Genomic DNA, 18,747 nt, shown 5'->3' on the forward strand with positions numbered 1-18,747 from the left:
GCAGGTGAGGGGCTGCAGTATGGACGGTGCAGGAACCCTCAATCCACCATCCCTTTGTTAGGGAGGTGGAGAGGGACCGTCCGCCTCCTTCCATCACCGCTGTTCTATCAGTGGTGATGCAGTGAGGGCCGCATGGATGCCATCAGAGCCTCTGTACATCCTAGGGGCTCATTCCCCTAGGATGGGACAGGGCTGTTGTCCAGCTGTAAGCCTGGCTTCAGAAGGGGGTACATGGAGGCGACACTCAACTTTCCCATCTGTTGTTTGTGCGGGGAGAGCGGTGCCTTGAAGTGACCCGTCTCCCCTAAAATAGCTAAGGCATGGCTTGAACGGTGCAGGCACATGGAGGCAACACGTTCCCGCCTCAAGGGATCCGTCGTCCCTGTAATCCATGGAAAAAAAGCAAAAAGTTAAAAAATAGAATAAGAAATAAAATAAAAAATTATGGTCTGAAGACCAGACCCATGTGCTTCCTACGGACACCAAGTATGCAATGGTTCTGGCTGGAGCCCGTGGTAGGTGTATACTGCAGCGGAGGAGCTAATTTTTTTTATATTCACTTAAAGTGTCAGCAGCATACACCCATGGTCTGTGTCCCCCTATGTGGCGAAGGAGAAATGATCACCGAATCTGAATTTGCCATACTTATACCGAATTTATGTTTCAACATAGTTTCCAAACATATTTGCTCATCTGTACTCCCTTTTAATCCAATGGCGTACGGCTATGTTTGGCGAATATAGCACAGACGGTGATCGTAATGTGAACTAAATATTGAAACATTCGCTCATCTGTAGTCATAACCATGGATACCTGAGCTACTGCTATGCCCTGCACATGGGGTAAGTGACATAGTGAATCTGGAGAACTATACTACATTTCTAATTGCAGGTATTTGCTAATAATACTATAACACATGTTGGGATAGGATTTAGGAGATAGGAATATCCTTTAATTGCAATTTTTGATGCATTTTTACTTTCAATACTTTCTCAGTTAAACAAAAAAAAGATTAAAAATGGGTTTAAAAAAAAAAAGCAAAAAAAAAATTCAGTATTTTGTTCCACAAAGAGCCACAACTTAAGTGAAAGGCAGGTCTCATACACCTCCTACTTGGTCTTGACGGGCACTGGCTTCTGCAGGGACCGTGCTGCTGTCATTGCACTTTATGATGCCTTCTTCTGTCTTTTTTATCCTGTATTTAGCTAAAAATAAAAAAATGTAACAAAAACTGTCCATATGATTCCAGCCTTACAGTGCGCTGCCTGCTGTCAGGTAAGAATAGATGCATGTTATGTGCATCTTGTAGATACCACTTGATAGAATACAAATCAGTGTCCATAAGGTCAAACTCACACGTGGTTGTTTATAACAACAGCTTTTTCTTTTCGGTGCTGCCTTTACTTTGAATTTCATGGGCTGCAATGTGTAGTAGTGTTGTGTGACTATCGCTGAGCTGATCCTCGCTTTCTGTGCTGTGCCAGTTTAGCTCCAGGCTCAAAAGCTAAAAGTCATTACATGGAGATGCCATTTGGACAGTGTCAAAAAGGAAAAAAAAAAAAAAAGACCACCTGAGAATTTCCTGTGACCGCTACAGCCAATCACTTACCACAGAAGTCACATCCCCGTCCAGACTGAATAGGAAATGTGAAGGTCTGCATGGGACCTGTCACTCGTAAGACAGGTGCTCTTTCTGGAACAATATAAGGAACTTTTTTTTTTTGTACCACTTTTATTTTCCTTTTTGACTAATGATAAAATATTGGATAAATGAAGGTAAAACATTAGTTTTGTAAACTCTAGCGCTATCAGAATATTGCAGTCTCAGCATAGAAAAAAGTTATAAAGTTTTAAATGTTTAGTTTACACCAAGCTTCTACTTGATTTTTGGGTAGATCTCCCAGAGGAACATCAAGCAGAAGTTTGTAATCAGCTGTGGAGATAATGGACAGGACATCACTGCAGATTAAGGATGGCACGGTATTTGCAACATTTCCTATTTATCTTTCTCACCTCAACTTTGTCTTCCTCCACAAGGATGTACCGTATCTTACACCGCTGGATTAATGAAGATGTGAAGGACGACGGTGCACCGGGATCTAGTGGAGAATATGCAGCCGGCACTCGGAGGATCCTGAGCAGGACAACAAATTGGGAGCATTCACTCTCCTATAATCCTAGTCCCTATACATTTGGAACTCGAATTCACATTCCAGATCATTTCATTATCCATTAAATATCAGTAATGCGTGTACGGTGCCTGTATTGCAATACTTATCGGTCGCTATCCGCTCCCGAATGAATCGGCCATGGACCATTACTTCCTTTCTTAATGCAAGTGAGAGTCTCGCTCCAGTCTCACACTTAGGCCTCAATCAGACATTCACGTTTTGTCATGCTCCTTTGGTCATAGGTGTTTCGTCAGTTTTTACGATCAGCGATTTTCACATACGGAAAAATTAAAAAATAAAATTACAAAACGTCTCCTATCCTCCTTTGTAATGCCAATAATGGACACAGATTCTTGAATTGGCACTTAAGCGCGCTGCCAGCAAAAAACAGACACGTCTCTGTGACTTTTATAGGAACACACAGTCTGTGAAAAATAACAGACACGTGTACAGCCCCATAGACCTTAATGGGCATGTGTTCTATCACAGACATGTATGTGCAACATGAATGTCAGGATGGGGCCTAATTCTGAGGAAGTGACTTCTAGTCCACACAAACGCTGTCATGAGCCGGCTGGTCACAGAGGACTGGAGCAGCGCTGTAAACGGCAGAAGACAGCAACCAGTAGGTATTTTAATGCACTGAACACACGTTACTGAGGATGATGTAAAGAAAATATATAACAATAATAATTCTGAAGTGATACTTTACATACACTACTCACAAAGAGTTAGGAATATTGGGCTTTCAGGTGAAATTTCAGAATGATCCTAAAATCCTCTGTAACTTTTCCAGGAGTATTGATGTGACCTTCCGTAATCTTTTGAATGCACGTGTCCACCTGTTCAATGTTTCAGTACTTTTTGCACAACTTGCTGTTTACTGTTCTCTAACACGGGGCTTAATGGCAAAATTCACAACCGGTGTTTGAGCCATGAATCGCCCAATACATTTTGGGGTTCAATATGAAATGGTATTTAATCAGTTGTCCACATCATGCTGGCCACATTTTGACATCATGAGATCAAGAAGATACCTAACAATTGATCAGCAGTACGTCGCCATTGCGAGGCTCCAAGCCGGATGTTCTCAGACAGAAGTGGCCACTGAGATAAAAGAGACACGGTGTCACCTGCAGGGTGCAACAGAGATAGAGAGAGACTGGAACAGTCACAGAAAGACAGAGAAGTGGACATCCCGTGGCCACATCTCACACGGATGACTGCTTCATTGTGAACAATGCCCTTCGGAACTGGATGATAAATGCCACACAACTCCAGGCACATTTAAGGGAGGGAGGTGAGAGGCAGCTCAGTGTCATGTCAGACCATTCAAAACCATATACATCAGCGTCATCTACGTGCTAGACGACCTGCAAGGTACTTGACCACACCACCAAAGCCAGAGAGCATCTACGCTGGACGAGTGACAAGTGGCCTCAGTGCTGTTCAGCAGTGATGAGCACAAAACATGTTTTGTGGTTATCTCACATGCAGCCACGGGGACTCAAACATGTCACTGAAGCAACCACGATACTCGGTGCATACTCGAGCACCCTAGGTAAACTGGAGTAACGAGCACTTGTGCTCATCACCACTGTTCACTGATGAAAGTCGATATTCATGCTCAGCAAAAATGATAGCTGCCAACAATGTTGGGGACTTCAAGAAGAGTGCTATGCATCAGCTAAAGTTGCCACCAGACAAGCCTTTGGTGGTAGTGGTGTTACAGTGAAGAAAGGGGTGTCTAAGTGATACAGAACTGCCCGGCACTTTGTGAGTGGTGAAGTGACAAGCCTCGACTACATGAATATCATCATTATTCCAGACATTGTGCCTCTGCACGAACAACACAGGCCTCATTTCATCTTCATGGACAACAATGCTCCAGGTCATCAAGGTTGCATCATTTAAGAACGGCTGCTGGAGACTGGGAACCTCAAATGGAGTGGTGTGCACTTTCTCCAGACCTGAATCCCAAAGAAAACCAAGGGGATCAGCTGAGTTCCCGTGTAGAGGCTCGTAACTCTATACCCCAGAACCTCAATGACCTGAGGGCCGTCCTTCAAGAAGAGTGGAATGCCAGGCCTCAGCAGACAGTAACTCCACTTGTGAACAGGGCTGTGGAGTCGGAGTCATGGAGTCGGTGCTCATTTTGGCATAAAATGGACCGACTCCAACTCCTAAAATATATACTAAATTGGGTACAGTAGTTCAATACAGAATGTGCTGAATATTTTTTCATAGGAATTTGGGAAAGTTATGAAATGTCCTATAAATGACTGTTCTATTCCTGATCTAAGGCTACATTCACACACACAGCGTTTTTGCTGCGTTTTTTGAGGATACGTTTTTCAGCTGCAAAAGAAGATCAGCTTTTTAAAAAACCGCTTCACCTGAAAGGTTTTTGAGCTCATAGATGTTTTCAATAGCAAAAGCAGATTAGAAATCTGCTCTATCAATCCATATCTTATCTGTACCAAAAAGAATGAAAGCCGGATAGCACACAGACTAACACTCCCTTTTTTTTTTTTTAGCACCAGTCAGGTACACCTCTTAGCTTCCCAAAAGGACGCCCAGGACAGGCATTGCTCGTCTTCAGTAACACATCAACATCAATTGATAGTTGGAATAAATAGACTGCATTCATCACCACATCTTCTTAAGGTGCAGGCTTTATTTTCAAGTGTAGGGGTGTGCAGTATGAGGTTCTGCAGCAGCTGGGGTGTGCAGTATGTGGTTCTGCCCCCCCCAGTTTTGATCCTGGCTACGCCCATGGTGTGAATGTAACCTGAGGATCTAGCTTTGTCTTAGCTGAGATAATTCAGTGCTGCACTCCAGCACCAGTGAAGCTCCTCCTCTACAGACAAGAGTACAAAGTAAACACACTCAGAAAGAAGGAAGGCCTGCACTCATCTCAGAAGAATTGCTATAGTGAACAGGATAACAAGATTAAGGTAATTACTTCTTAAAGCATATTTAAACTTTCAATAAACTGTGCATAGATCAATAGTCCAGTGTACTGTATGCTCTCTCTGTATGCTTGATGCTTGTTTGTTTTTTCTTTGAGCTCATATACTTTTGGGAAGTTGGCTTTTATACAATATACATACAATATTCAGGAGAAATACAGCAACAGAATTGATGAGGGCTTATATGAGGACTTGTATAGGTATAGAAGCCAAAACAAGAAGTTATTAGCTCTGTTATCAGTTTCTTTGTCCCTGGAGTATGATACACAACAAACTTGCTCCCTCCCCTCTTCATAGACTGTGAAGCATTTAGTGAGCTGTACCCTAAGAAAAGCATGAGATTGGAAATTCAAGGTAAAGCTATCTAATAACATATTTTACAAACTTTATATTTGTCATATGTACTACTGATTTATGCAAAGTTTGTTTTATTTCTATCTAAAATTATACAGTGAGAAAAGTATGTATTTGATACTGTCGATTCCCACCTACAAAGAATGGAGAGGTCTGAAATGTTTAATCATAGGTACACTTCAACTGAGAGAAACAGAATCTACAGGAAATGTCTGAGCTCTGTAATTGCAAACAAAGGTTTCTGTACCAAATATTAAGTTCTGTTTTTCTATTGTATCAAATACGTATTTCATGCAATAAAATGCATATTATTGAAATCATGCAATGTGATTTTCTGGATTTTTTTAGTCTGTCTCTCACAGGTGAAGTGTACAATTGCAGACCTCTCAATTCTTTGTAGGTGGGAAAACTTGCAAAATTGTCAGTATATCAAATTCTTATTTTCCCCACTGTACATGGTTCCCTGTTCTTGCTGGAATTATATTATACATTATTTTATAGCACAAAATTATTTTGAGTGAATTTATATGATTACAAAATGTCTAAGAAGCTCCCCATGAAGTTAGCTGTATTTGAGCATTTCACAGTGACTCAAGATGAAAAATATTTTGTGTGTCAATGTATGACAAGTGACCCAGAGGAAAACAAATGCTGTGATGCCAAAATCAGTGCATACTCAGGCAGTGAAAAAATGATCATTACTTACCGGTAATTTGATTTTCCAAGGCCATGACAGCACCGCAGACATGAGAGATGGTATCCACCCCAGGAAACAGGAAACCTGTAGCAGAGACATAAGAAGGGGGCGGCACCTCTCTCCTCAGTTTGTTTCAGAGTATGCAAAGGTAACCGCCTTATTAGTTTACATACATGTTATATAACAGTGTCACTAATATTCACCTTCTTTTCCCTTTTTCTTTTATATATACCGTATTTTTCGCTTTATAAGACGCTCCGGATTATAAGACATACCACAAATTTTGAGGAGAAAAATAGGAAAAAACTTTTTTTTAATAAAAAGGTGGTGCCTCTTATAATCCAGGTGTCTTATTGCTTACCGGGGGTGGTGGCTGCAGTGAAGCGGGGTCCCAGGGTCGCTGCTGGAGGAGGCAGGAGTGGGGTGATACTGCAGGCCGCAGGAAGGGATGAGAGGGTACTCCGATGTGCAGCGCGCTACCAGGGGGGCTCGTGCTGCTACCAGGGGGGCTCGTGCTGCTACCAGGGGTCTGGCGCTGCTACCAGGGGGGGCTCGCGCTGCTACCAGGGGGGGGGCTCGCGCTGCTACCAGGGGGGCCTGTGCAGCAGCCCGGGGCTCTGCCCACATTTACCGGGTGTCAGTCAGCGCTGTGGGTGTCTCCGGGTGCCCAGCCGTGTCTCCACATGCCCAGCGGTGTCTCCGGTTCCAATCCCGGGGCTCTGCCGACATTCTGCGACAGGCCAGAGCCCCGGGGCTCCCTCTCGGTTCCCTCTGTTTTGGCTCTGGCAATATGGCGGCCGCCGCCGGGAGCGGCACATGCGCTGATGGTGATCTCGTGAATGAGATCTCGAGAGATAAGATTTCAGCGCTGAGATCTCATCTCTCGAGATCTGTCCCGAGATCACCATCAGCGCATGCGCCGCCCCCGGCGGCGGCCGCCATATTGCCGGAGGCAAAACAGAGGGAACCGAGAGGGAGCCCCGGGGCTCTGGCCTGTCGCAGAATGTTGGCAGAGCCCCGGGATTGGAACCAGAGACACCACTAGGCACGTGGAGACACGGCTGGGCACCCGGAGACAGCCACAGCGCCGACGGACAGCCAGACACCCCTGCAGCCTACACCTGGTAATGTATATCTTCTTTGTAAGACGCACCCCCATTTTCCCCCCAAGTTTGGGGGGAAAAAAGTGCGTCTTACAAAGCGGAAAATTCGGTATATATTCAGATACAACTTTAAATTTTCTAGTGCACCACACAACCATCGCCAAGATAGGGCGGGAACAATGCGGTGCTGTCATGGCTCTGGAAAATCAAATTACCGGTAAGTAATAATCATTTTTTCCCTTCCCCATGACAGCACCGCAGACATGAGAGGAAAGATAAAATAGACTCCTAGGGTGGGAAAACAGCAGACAACACTTTTCTCCCAAAGGCCAGATTTGAGGGTTCTAGGTCTAGTCTATAGTGCCGGAAGAAAGTGGATGGTGAGGACCATATTGTTGCCTTAGAAATCTGCTCTTCCGAAGCATTTGCCCTTTCAGCCCAGGATGTGGCTATCGCTCTCGTAGAGTGAGCTGTTACACCCAGTGGGGGAGTCTGATCTAAAGAAGAATAAGCCAGTGCAATACCCACACGTAACCATCGTGCAATTGTTGACTTTGAAGCTTTCTTACCCGTTTGTCCCCTGAAAGGAGACAAAAAGGTCTGAAGACTGTCGCCATGATTTTGAGGCTTCTATATATTGAAGCAGGCAACGTCTGACATCTAGACAATGGAAGGTATTTTTCTCCCTGGGATTTGGGGTTTTGACAAAACGATGGCAAATTTATCTCCTGCTCCCTGTGGAATTTACCTTCGGTAGGAAGGCCGGATCCGTTTTTATGATCACTCTATCATCCAAAAAGGTGGTATATGGTGGATTTACAGATATTGCCTGCAGCTCGCAGATACGACGAGCTGAGGTTAGGGCCACCAGGAGTACTGTTTTTAGCGTTAGCGCCTTTATTGAGATGGAAGCAATAGGTTCAAATGGAGACGCTGTCCGTGCCCTTAATACTAAATTTAGATCCCAGGGAGCTACCTTAGATGGTAATTTTGTGGGCCTGGATGTAAATGAGGCCCGAATGAATCTATAGATCCATGGGTGATCAGCCAGTATTTGATCAAACAACGCCCCCAGGGCCGATACCTGCACCTTTAAGGTTCTTGAGGACAGTCCTTTTTCCAGTCATTTCTGGAGGAACTCTAGGACCTCTTTTATTGGTATTTTTTAGGCTGTCCCAGTCCATTGTCGGCCCGTGAACTGTAAGAATTTTTCCCAAATATTTTGGTATTTACGTAAAGTTACCTCCTTTCTGCTAGCGAGCAGGGTGGTTACTAACGTGACTGAGAACCCTTTTGCCAGAAGGAGTCCCCTTCTCAAGTTCCACGCAGTGAGGTGCAGCCCGTGAACCCGGGGATGTTCTACTGGGCCCTGGTATAGCAAATTCAGGGTATCTGGGAAGATCCATGGGTCCGAGACAGACATGCGCTGAGCCATGTGAACCATGCTCTCTTCGGCCAGAAGGGCGCAACCAGGATTATTCGACCTTTGTCCTGTCGGATCTATTTCAAGAATACTGGAATCAATGGAAACGGGGGGGGGGGGGGGGGGACGCATAGGCCAGACGAAATTTCCACTGGTGTAGTAGGAAATCCACCCCCTCTGGTCGTCCTCTTGGATTTAGGGAGTAGAACCTGTCCACGTTTCGATTTTCCCTGGTAGCAAATAGGTCTACCTCTGGTGTGCCCCAGGCCACGCAGATTTCCCCAAATATTTTTTGATTTAGGGACCATTATCCCTGGTGTAGTACATGCCGGCTTAAATAATCGGCCAGATAATTGTCTGCCCCCTTTAAATGTTTACCCGATAAGGATAGAAGATTGTTTTCCACCCATGCAAATAATTCCCTGGCTTCTGCCATAAGGGTTGCTGACCATGTGCCCCCTTGTCTGTTTATGTATGCTATGACCGTGTTGTTGTCGGATAATATGGTGACATGTCTCCCTTGCACTTCTCGCTTTACTAGGGGAAGGGCTCGCCTTACAACCGCCAGTTCTTTTAGATTTGAGGATGCATCCCTCATTCCGGGTTCCCACTGGCCCTGTAGGGTTCGCTTCTCTATGTGTGCCCCCCAGCCACCCGGACTTGCGTCCGTGGTCAGTACCATAGAGTTTTGAGTAGTCCAAGGCACTGATCTGTTTAAGTTTTCGGTGCTCAGCCACCATTATAATGACTCCTGCACTTGAGGTGAGAATGATCTCCCGGTTTAAATTGGAGGGACCCCTCTCCTGCTCGGATAGGATCTGCCACTGTAGTTCTCTCGTATGGGCTTGTGCCCACCGGACCGCTGGGATTGTTGCTGTTAACGTGCCCAGGAGTGACACTGCCTCTCTTACTGATATGGCTCGACCGGATTGAATCCGTTGTATTTTTTGTTGGATAGCCCCCATTTTCCTTTCTGGATGAATGCACTGCTGTTTTAATAAGTCCAATTGAATTCCAAGGAATTCTTGTGACTGAACTGGAGTTAATCTGGATTTTTTTAGATTGATCATCCAGCCTAACCTGGTCAATATTTCCAGGACCTTTGTAACTGCATTTTCGCAATTTTACTTGTCGTTTGCTATGACGAGGAAATCGTCTAGATAGGGTACCAACAGGATATTTTCCTTTCTTATAAAAGGACGCTACTTCACCGATGATTTTTGTAAATATACGAGGGGCTACTGATACCCCGAAGGGTAGGCACTGGTACTGGAGATGAGTGGGGACTTGAGCAATCTCTACTACGAATCTTAGATATTGTTGGTGTTCTTCCCATATTGGCACATGGTAATAGGCGTCAGTAAGATCTTTTACTGCCATGTAGCAACCCGGGTCGAGTAGCTTCACTGCTGATCCCAAGGTCTCCATTTTGAGTTTCTCTGTCCTGATGTATTGGTTCAGGGCTTTGAGATTGAATATGGTTCTTAGTGACCCATCTGGTTTTGGCGTGAGGAACAGAGTGCTGTAAAACCCTTTCCCTTCTTGATGATACGGTACTTTTAATAGTACCTCTTTTTGTATAAGGAGTTGAATCTCCTTTTCTAGCGTGACCCGATTCTTTTTGGCTACCCGGGTCACTTTTACTCTTTGAGGTGGAAGGCTTAGAAAACTTAGTCGTAGGCCCCCGGCTAACAGGTCGGTTACCCACTTTGAGGTGGGCAATGCTACCCACTGATGGACAAAGAACCGAAGCCTTCCCCCAACCGCCCTGGCGTCATTGCTTAGTATCGGGTCTCGGTGTGGTTTTACGAAAGAGGAATCCTTTCTCTTTTCCCCTCCAGGGTCTGCCCCGTGTGGCTCTATCGTCTGGCTGCCCTCGGCTCCCTCTATTCCCTGCTCCACGAAAGGACGAGCGAGCTTCAGTCCACCGACGCCTAGGGAAGGGGGGTGGAAACCGTTTTTTCTTATCTGATGCTTTTCTAAAATTTCATCCAATGCTTTCCCAAACAGGTATTGACCCTCACAAGGGACGGCACAGAGTTTAACCTTTGACTGGAAATCTGCTGACCAGTTTTTTAACCATAGTGCTCTGCAGCCTGAATTTGAAAGGGCGCATGCACGGGCGGCACCTCGGGCGGAATCTACTGTGGCGTCAGCCAGGTATCCCGCTGCCTTCTATACGGAAGGTATTGCCTCCAGAAGTGTTTCCCTTGGGCATTTATTCTTAATTTGGTCACTTAATTCGTCTAACCACTTGACCATGGCACGTGCTGTACAAGTGGTGGCCACCCCCGGCTTGACCGACCAAGCCGATGCCTCCCAAGCAGATTTTAGAAAAGCGTCTGCTTTCTTGTCAAGGGGATCTTTTAAGGCGCCCATGTCCTCAAATGGCAATGCTATACCTCTGGATGTACTAGCAATGGCGGCATCTAGTCTGGGAGCTTTTTCCCATTTATCGCATACCTCCTCATCAAACGGGTATTTACGTTTGAGCGCCTGCGGTATAGACATTTTTTTGTTGGGTTTTTTCCATTCCCTCTTGATTAAATTTAACATGTTGTCATGAAAGGGAAAAACCCTTCGTTTTTTCCCCTCAAGATTACTAAACATAGCATCTTGAATTGATTTTGGCTCTTTTGGTGTTTCCAGTCCCATTGTGGACCTTACAAGTTTTAATAATATCCCAATGTCCTCAGATAGGAAATATGGACGACCCTTTCCCACGCCCGAGGAATCCAAGTCCGAGTCCCCTATCTCTCCTTGCTCTTCGTCAGACTCTATGTCGGTAGTTATTTCTGTGGGAGGAAGAGGAGGAGGTGGGGGCGGTGGTGAAGCGGGTGTTACATCGGAGCTAAGTGTAGTCTGCTCCTTCAATTAATCTTTGACTGTCAACTTTACTTGATCCCGGATCATAGTTTTAATGCTCTGGAGTAGGGATGGTGACTCTTCGTCCACTATTTTTTTAATGCATGAGCGACAGTCGCTTCTCATAAGTTTTAGCTAGGGCCTTTTTGCATAATGCACACTCCTTGTTCTTTTGTTTTGATGTGGCCTTTCCCTAAAGAAGACATACATAGGGCAGTTGTTAATATAATGTGTTGCCTTACCAAGGCACTCACCCGGCCCTCTGGGTACCCCGGTGGCCTGTGGCTCTTCCTCCTGCGCGCGCATCTCGCCTTCAGGATCCATCTGCGCCCCGCTGCTGATCTGGCTCTGCTATTCTGGAGCCTGTATGCAGCCTCTCAGGGACCGGTGGCACCTGCCTTGCATCGCTTTTTATGTAGAAGCGGTGCGCGCTTCTGGGACCGCTCCCTCCCGGAAGTGCCCAGTACACCGCTCCCCTGGCGTGTGACGTCACTTCCGGTGCGACCCTGGAAGCCGGCGCTTGCGTCGTGGTGGCCACGCCTCCCCCGGCCCAGCCTCCCACTGGAACGGCCGCCGGGGAGTCTCACGAGGAGGACATCGTTCACAGCGCCCACCGAGCTGGGCCGACAGGCGCACGCCACCGTGCCCCGCGGACCTCGGCCTCCTGACCGGCTGACATCAGAGGGGGATCCCTCCGGAGGTACGGACTCTGCCCCCCCGGCATCCGCCTGCGGGAAACAGGAAACCAAACTGAGGAGAGAGGTGCTGCCCCCTTCTTATGTCTCTGCTACAGGTTTCCTGTTTCCTGGGGGCGGATACCATCTCTCATGTTTGCGGTGCTGTAATGGGGAAGGGAAAAAAATGCTCCTACAAGAGATTCCAATCTAAAAAGACATTACAACGTTTCCATCCAGAAGTTTTCAAAGCTGTGACTGAGAAAAATAACAGCAGCACCAAGAAACTCACGCCTAGCACTTCCTGCCAGGCAAAGGAGGAATGAAAGAGCATCTCAAACATCATTAACAAGATATTTTGTAAGTGACAAGTGATTGAAGAAGCCCTTAAACAAAAGGAAGATCTTAAAAAGACTTTCAAAAGACGCATAATGTTTCTTAAGATGGATGCCTACACACGTCACAGAGTGAACTATTTTGCCATCAATGTTCGATATGTTTGTGACAAAAATTGTTACCAACACGCTGGCAGTAAAAGATACTAAAGCTCATCACAGCAGCCAGTTTCTCCAGGCCTTAGTGGAAAAAGTTCTGCAAGATTACGAACTCAAAAAAAGAACAGGTTCTTGCTATTGTAACGGACAATGCTTCAAACATGATAAATACAATTACACTGATGAATGAGAGTAATGAACAACTGCTAGAAGAAAGTTTAGGATTCAGTATGAGATGAAAGGCCACAGTGCTGTTCATGTAACTGAGGAACAAACAGATATTACAACAGAAGAACAGCAAAATTATACTTTAGAAATAGATGATCTTGTTGAAGCTGCTTCAAAACACTTTCATATTCATCACATGTGCTGTGTTGTGCACACGCTGCAGCTGGCAATAAGAGATAGTCTGCAAGAGGGACATGCTGGAAATCTGATTGGAAAAGTGAGGAAATTGGTTATTGCTGCCAGAACCCCTAAAATTGATTCCATCTTGAAGAGACGTGCAGGGAAAGGGGCAATTGTTGATCAAGCCACTCGGTGGGGCAGCACTTATTTAATGATTGAGCGATTGCTTCAACTAAAACCGTTTCTTAAAGATATGGCGAACCCTCAGGTAACCCTAAATGAAGGTCAATGGACACAGGTGGCTGAATTGAAGGAATTGCTTAATCACCCATTTACTGTGACTAAAAAATTACAAGCTGAGGATTTAGCTCCTGGCATTTTCATAAGGGAGTGGAAGAACTTGCTATTTTGCCTGTCCCAAAGAGGAAGTTTAATCGCAGATGGCATTTCTGCTTCAGTGAAACGGAGAGACACAGCTATTGGAAAATAATATTTTTCTGGCAGCTGTTTATGTGGACCCAAGTCATCGTATACTGCTTGATTATCAATAGCTTACTAAAGGAAAAGAAGCTCTGACTGAGGTAGCAGTTAGGATGAGTGGCCTACAGGAGGACTGCCAGTCGTAAGAGGACTTGGGTCCTGACAGTGCTACTGCTGCCATATCTTCATCCTTATCAGATGAGGAGTTTGACTTTGACAAGTATTTGGATGACATGGAGCAGGCAAAGCATTGCCGCAAGGAAAAAGATTTCACTCCGTCTCCTATAGCAAGCAGATTGACCATATTTCAGCAAAATGTTTCACTTGCTCTCAAAGAAATAGAAAAATTCAACCGTTCATCAAAACTGACTGTGCATGAGGCAATTCCTTTATACCCGGAAATTGATAGAGATGTTGCCCATGTGGTTACGGCTTTACCACCAACCCAAGTTGGTGTAGAGAGGTTGTTCTCTAGCCTTAAAATTATTAGGTCAGATTTGAGTTCATTTATGAAGGAGGATCTGATGGAGGCAATTCTATTTCTTAGAACAAATTCATAGACTGCACAAATGTTATTTAGTATGTTTTTGTTGAAAACGTTTTTTTTGCCACTTACATAGTTTGTTACATAATGAGATTATATATATATATATATATATATATATATATACACACATACACTATATATATATGTAATCGATATTATAGTGTATTGCATATTTACAATTTATTACAGTTTTTTGTGTTCTAAAGTTGTATTCCAATAAATATATATTCTGTTCTATCTAAATATCTTGATTATTGTATCATAAAAATGATTTAATGTCTGATGTTCACATTGTACTACAATAAATTTTCACTTAAATATAAGCAATATATGTGGGAGTCGGTGTAAGGTAAATTGAGGAGTCGGAGTCGCAGGTTTGGCTTACCGACTCCACAGCCCTGCTTGTGAAGAGCATGAGACATTGTTGTCAAGCTGTAAGTGATGCTCAAGGCCACATGACAAGTTATTGAGACAGTGACATTTTGGAGGGGGGGGTATACCACCACTGTTGATGGCTTTTGTTCCAAGAAATTGCTCGAGATAAGGAAATCACCATTTCATTCCTCTACTTAATGTCCTACTCTCACGATAAATATCACTGTAACGGGAACTTTGTGCATTTTCCACAAATTCCACCAGAAAGTCAAATATCCCTAACTATTTGTGAGCAGTGTAGATGAGTAGTCATTACTTACCCCAGGATCCAGGAGGGCAAATCGATTCCTTGATGGCAGTAAAGGCCAATAGTTTTATTTTCCAGATCACTGGTATGGGATTTTAGGAAAAGTGTCAGCTCTTCAGCCCTCTGGAGCACGTCGAGGTATGTGGCGTAAACCGCAGTCTTGTCATATGGCTGAAAACATACTGCCCTCCTGTCTGTATATGAAGCTGCAGCTTGCGCCACCAGGTCGTGCAGCGTATCCGCCATCGGGAGGTCAGCGACCTAGAACATCAGAGGAAAGACAAATATTAGGGACTGGTGGTTATAGGACACTATATTCTCCTGTGAGGCTGCTGTAATAGGTACAAGGGGAAGATGATGGAAGTCAGTGCTGCATTTGCAGCTTTTTATTGTCTAGATTATGTTTTTTATTTGTGCCTTTTTTAAATCTATTTTATGTTAATGCTAATTTTATTACATTTCAGCAAAACTTTTTGAGCCTAAAATAAAAAAAAAAACAAAAGTGACTTATAACTCCCTATACTTCATTACTGGAGTGCTGGAACAGTATGAAAAAGAGTCAGTGAGCCAAAACATCACTTATGGGGGCACACAAGACGCACTGTGGGAATCTCTGTGAATTTACTGATTGTCTTAATAAAGTTTATTATGTATTACTTTTGCATGAAAAACTCAACGTGCAGTGGGAATCTCTCCTGGGCACTTTGGGACCCCATTTCCATGCACTAGTCTGAGCTGTATGACATCGAGTGGTGGAAAAGGCTGCCAAAGTAAGCTGCACTAGATGTGTTATGAGACGTGCCGGCACAACACTTTCTGGCTTAAAGGGGTATTCTTAAGTTTAATTTGTAAGCTATCCCTTATCCAGAGGAGAGGGAATAATATCCTGATCACTGGAGGTCCAACCACTGGGACCATCACTGATCCAAGAACTGGGAGTGTGAAGCTCCCCATGTGAACGGAGCCAGGTCCATCATGTGTGCTGCTGCTCCATTCATTATTCATTTGGCGCGCTGAAAACGGAGAGTAGAACATTCGGCGGCCCTGAAGGTGACTGTAGTAGAGGAGTATGATAGGCTTACGTCTGCGCTGTTCACTCTGGGCTCCCAGTTCTGGGGGAAGGTTCGACTCCCTGCAGTCAGACCCCGGGTAACTTACGTCCTGTCTTGTGGATACGGGATCACTTCCAAGCTTGAGGATAAATCTGTTGGGCCGTGAACATTCCCACTTTTAAAGGAAATCTGTCACCTATTTTTAGCCTATCAGCTGCCGGCACCGACATCAGGGGCTTATCTACAGCATTCGGTAATGCTGTAGATAAGCCCCGGATGTAACCTGAAAGAGAAAACAAGTTTCATTATACTCACCCAGGGTTCGGCGCCTCCCATCTTCTAGCGATGCCGTCCTCCTCCTTACTCCTGTCGCAGCTCCGGTGCAGGCGTACTTTACCTGCCCTATAGGGCAGAGTACAGTACTGCAGTGCACAGGCGCCGGACCTCTCTGATCTTTCCCAGCGCCTGCGCACTGCAGTACTCTGCTCTGCCCTCAACAGGGCAGGTAAAGTACGCCTGCACCGGAGCCACGACAATAACATCCAGTGCAGCCTGTGAGTGATGTGTCACATCACAGCTGCGCATCTGCTACAATAACATCCAGTGCAGCCTGTGAGTGATGTGTCACAGCTGAGCATCTGCTACAATAACATCCAGTGCAGCCTGTGAGTGATGTGTCACAGCTGAGCATCTGCTACAATAACATCCAGTGCAGCCTGTGAGTGATGTGTCACAGCTGAGCATCTGCTACAATAACATCCAGTGCAGCCTGTGAGTGATGTGTCACAGCTGAGCATCTGCTACAATAACATCCAGTGCAGCCTGTGAGTGATGTGTCACAGCTGAGCATCTGCTACAATAACATCCAGTGCAGCCTGTGAGTGATGTGTCACAGCTGAGCATCTGCTACAATAACATCCAGTGCAGCCTGCGAGTGATGTGTCACAGCTGAGCATCTGCTACAATAACATCCAGCGCTGCCGATCAGCTGGAGGTCTGCTGCAATGTATCACCCTGGAGGCCAGACATCGGCATTGTGGGCACAGGTGACAGTGAGCGCCACTTCAGCACAGTCCATGCCTTTCACGTCTTACATACATGCTCAGTGTGATCCGTGCATTGCTGTCCTGCAGGGGGCACCGGCGCAGACCGCACACCATACAGCACACGGTATGTGACGTCACCAGAGCGCGACCGCGGACTCCTCACAGCAGTTTTCCTTTGCCGGCAGACACTACAGTTGCAGCTAGTGATGAGTCGTTCGCGAACGATCCGATACAAAGAGCCGGCTCCCTGCTGTGAACGAAATGAGCCGGCTCTGCAGGGTGAATGAGCCGTTTGTGTTTTTTTCCGGCGCCTGGAAGCAGTGAATCCAGACTGTGACTCATCTGGGGGGAGGAGCAATCAGGAGAGGAGGAGATGTGGATAAATGCACGTGAGTTAACCCTTCAGTCCCAAATATATCCTGCCAGTTCCTCCATGGCATATATAGTGTGTGACTATGTGTAAGAGGAGGGACGCAGCACATTGTCATCATCATCATCTGCAATGACCTGTGCGCAGGGCCGGACTGGGACTAAAATTCAGCCCTGGCATTTGAAGTTACACAGGCCCACTAGTCACATGGTGACTATATAATATCTTTGTACACTTGTAGTTTACAAGAAGTGAGAGGAGATTAACACGACTATATAACATGTAGTGTCACAGCTGTGCCCAGTATCTCAGCTCAGTCCTATTTATTGCTTTTAGGTACAGTACTCCTCCCAAAGCTCTGTCCCCTTTTGTATGCATGATTACAGAATTCCTGGCAGAACTGCTCTCTATTGGGCAACCAGACCCCCTGGTCATAGCCGCCCCTATCATACCTCCCAACTTTTGAAGAAGGGAAAGATGGACAAAGACTGCGGCGCGCGCCGCTGCAAATTTTTGGCCACGCCCAGCCACACCCATTTCACAACTAGTCACACCCATGTCCACACCTAATCGCACCCATTTAGCACTGCTGATCACACTGACTGGTACTGAGGGCACAGTGGCTGGCATTATGGGCACACTGACTGGCACTAAGGAAGAGAGAAAACAGAGAGAGAGAGAAAAAAGAAAACAGAGCGAGAAAGAAAGGGGAAAGAAAGAACAGAGAGAGAAAGAAAGAAGAAAAGAAAGAACAGAGAGAAAGAGAGGGAAGAAAGAACAGAGAGATAAAGAAAGATTAGAGAGAGAAAGAAAGAACAGAGAGAGAAAGAAAATGAGGGAAAGACAGAACAGAGAAAGAAAGAAATAAAGAAAGATTCTACAAAGATACTATAGCAGCCCGGCTCCCATTGTAGTGCCCACCTGAGCCTCCCGGTGCAGGACCTATCATGATCCGCTCACATGGCCGGCATCCCCGATTCCAAGGCGATCCTGCTGTCTGCGCTGTCGGAGGAGGACACGGTGATGGATCTGAAGCATTCCTGGTTCCGTCACAATCTCCTCAAGAAATTATCTCATTTCCGGTCAGCTTCCAGCACATCACTTCAGGTGGAACGTCATGTGTGTGTTTTAAAATGCTCCTCGGGGCTCCGCCGTGTACTCCTGTGTCCGTGGGAAAAGCCCGCTTTGTATGCTTTGTACACACTTGGCTCCGCTCCGTACATCCTGTACACATATGGCTCCACTCCATACACACACGGCTCCACTCCGTCCACCTCGTACACACGGCTCCTCTCCGTACACCTCGTACACGCGCGGCTCCTCTCCGTACACCTCGTACACGCTGCTCCGCTCCGTACACCTCGTACACACTGCTCCTCTCCGTACACCTCGTACACACGCGGCTCCGCTCCGTACACCTCGTACACACGCGGCTCCGCTCCGTACACCTCGTACACACGCGGCTCCGC

General features: G+C 45.8%; 2 protein-coding genes across 4 annotated transcripts in view; one reads left to right on the forward strand and one right to left on the reverse strand.

Annotated features, from left to right (window-relative positions):
• LOC141096778 (beta-alanine-activating enzyme-like) overlaps positions 1–17,091 on the reverse strand; it is a 90,847-nt gene extending 73,756 nt beyond the window's left edge. Inside the window, exons 1-3 of one of the 3 annotated variants that reach the window (XM_073583582.1) lie at positions 16,961–17,091; positions 14,824–15,071; positions 2,014–2,134 (exon numbers count right to left, since the gene is read on the reverse strand). In XM_073583582.1, coding sequence (XP_073439683.1) covers positions 2,014–2,134; positions 14,824–15,056 — 354 coding nt within the window. In that variant the 5' untranslated portion in view covers positions 15,057–15,071; positions 16,961–17,091. Of the gene's footprint in view, positions 1–2,013; positions 2,135–14,823; positions 15,072–16,177; positions 16,319–16,960 lie in introns of those variants that run through there. The other 2 variants (XM_073583583.1, XM_073583581.1) reach the window with 2 other exon arrangements.
• Positions 17,092–17,266: 175 nt separating this feature from the next.
• The window catches only part of LOC141096779 (multifunctional protein ADE2-like), a 71,061-nt gene continuing 69,580 nt past the window's right edge, over positions 17,267–18,747 (forward strand). Inside the window, exon 1 of the mRNA XM_073583585.1 lies at positions 17,267–17,297. Coding sequence (XP_073439686.1) covers positions 17,282–17,297 — 16 coding nt within the window. The 5' untranslated portion in view covers positions 17,267–17,281. The remainder of the gene's footprint in view (positions 17,298–18,747) is intronic.

This window comes from Dendrobates tinctorius, unplaced genomic scaffold (assembly GCF_039654945.1).
Source record: "Dendrobates tinctorius isolate UK_male_01 unplaced genomic scaffold, ASM3965494v1 ptg000079l, whole genome shotgun sequence".
Classification (NCBI taxonomy): Eukaryota; Metazoa; Chordata; class Amphibia; order Anura; family Dendrobatidae; genus Dendrobates; species Dendrobates tinctorius.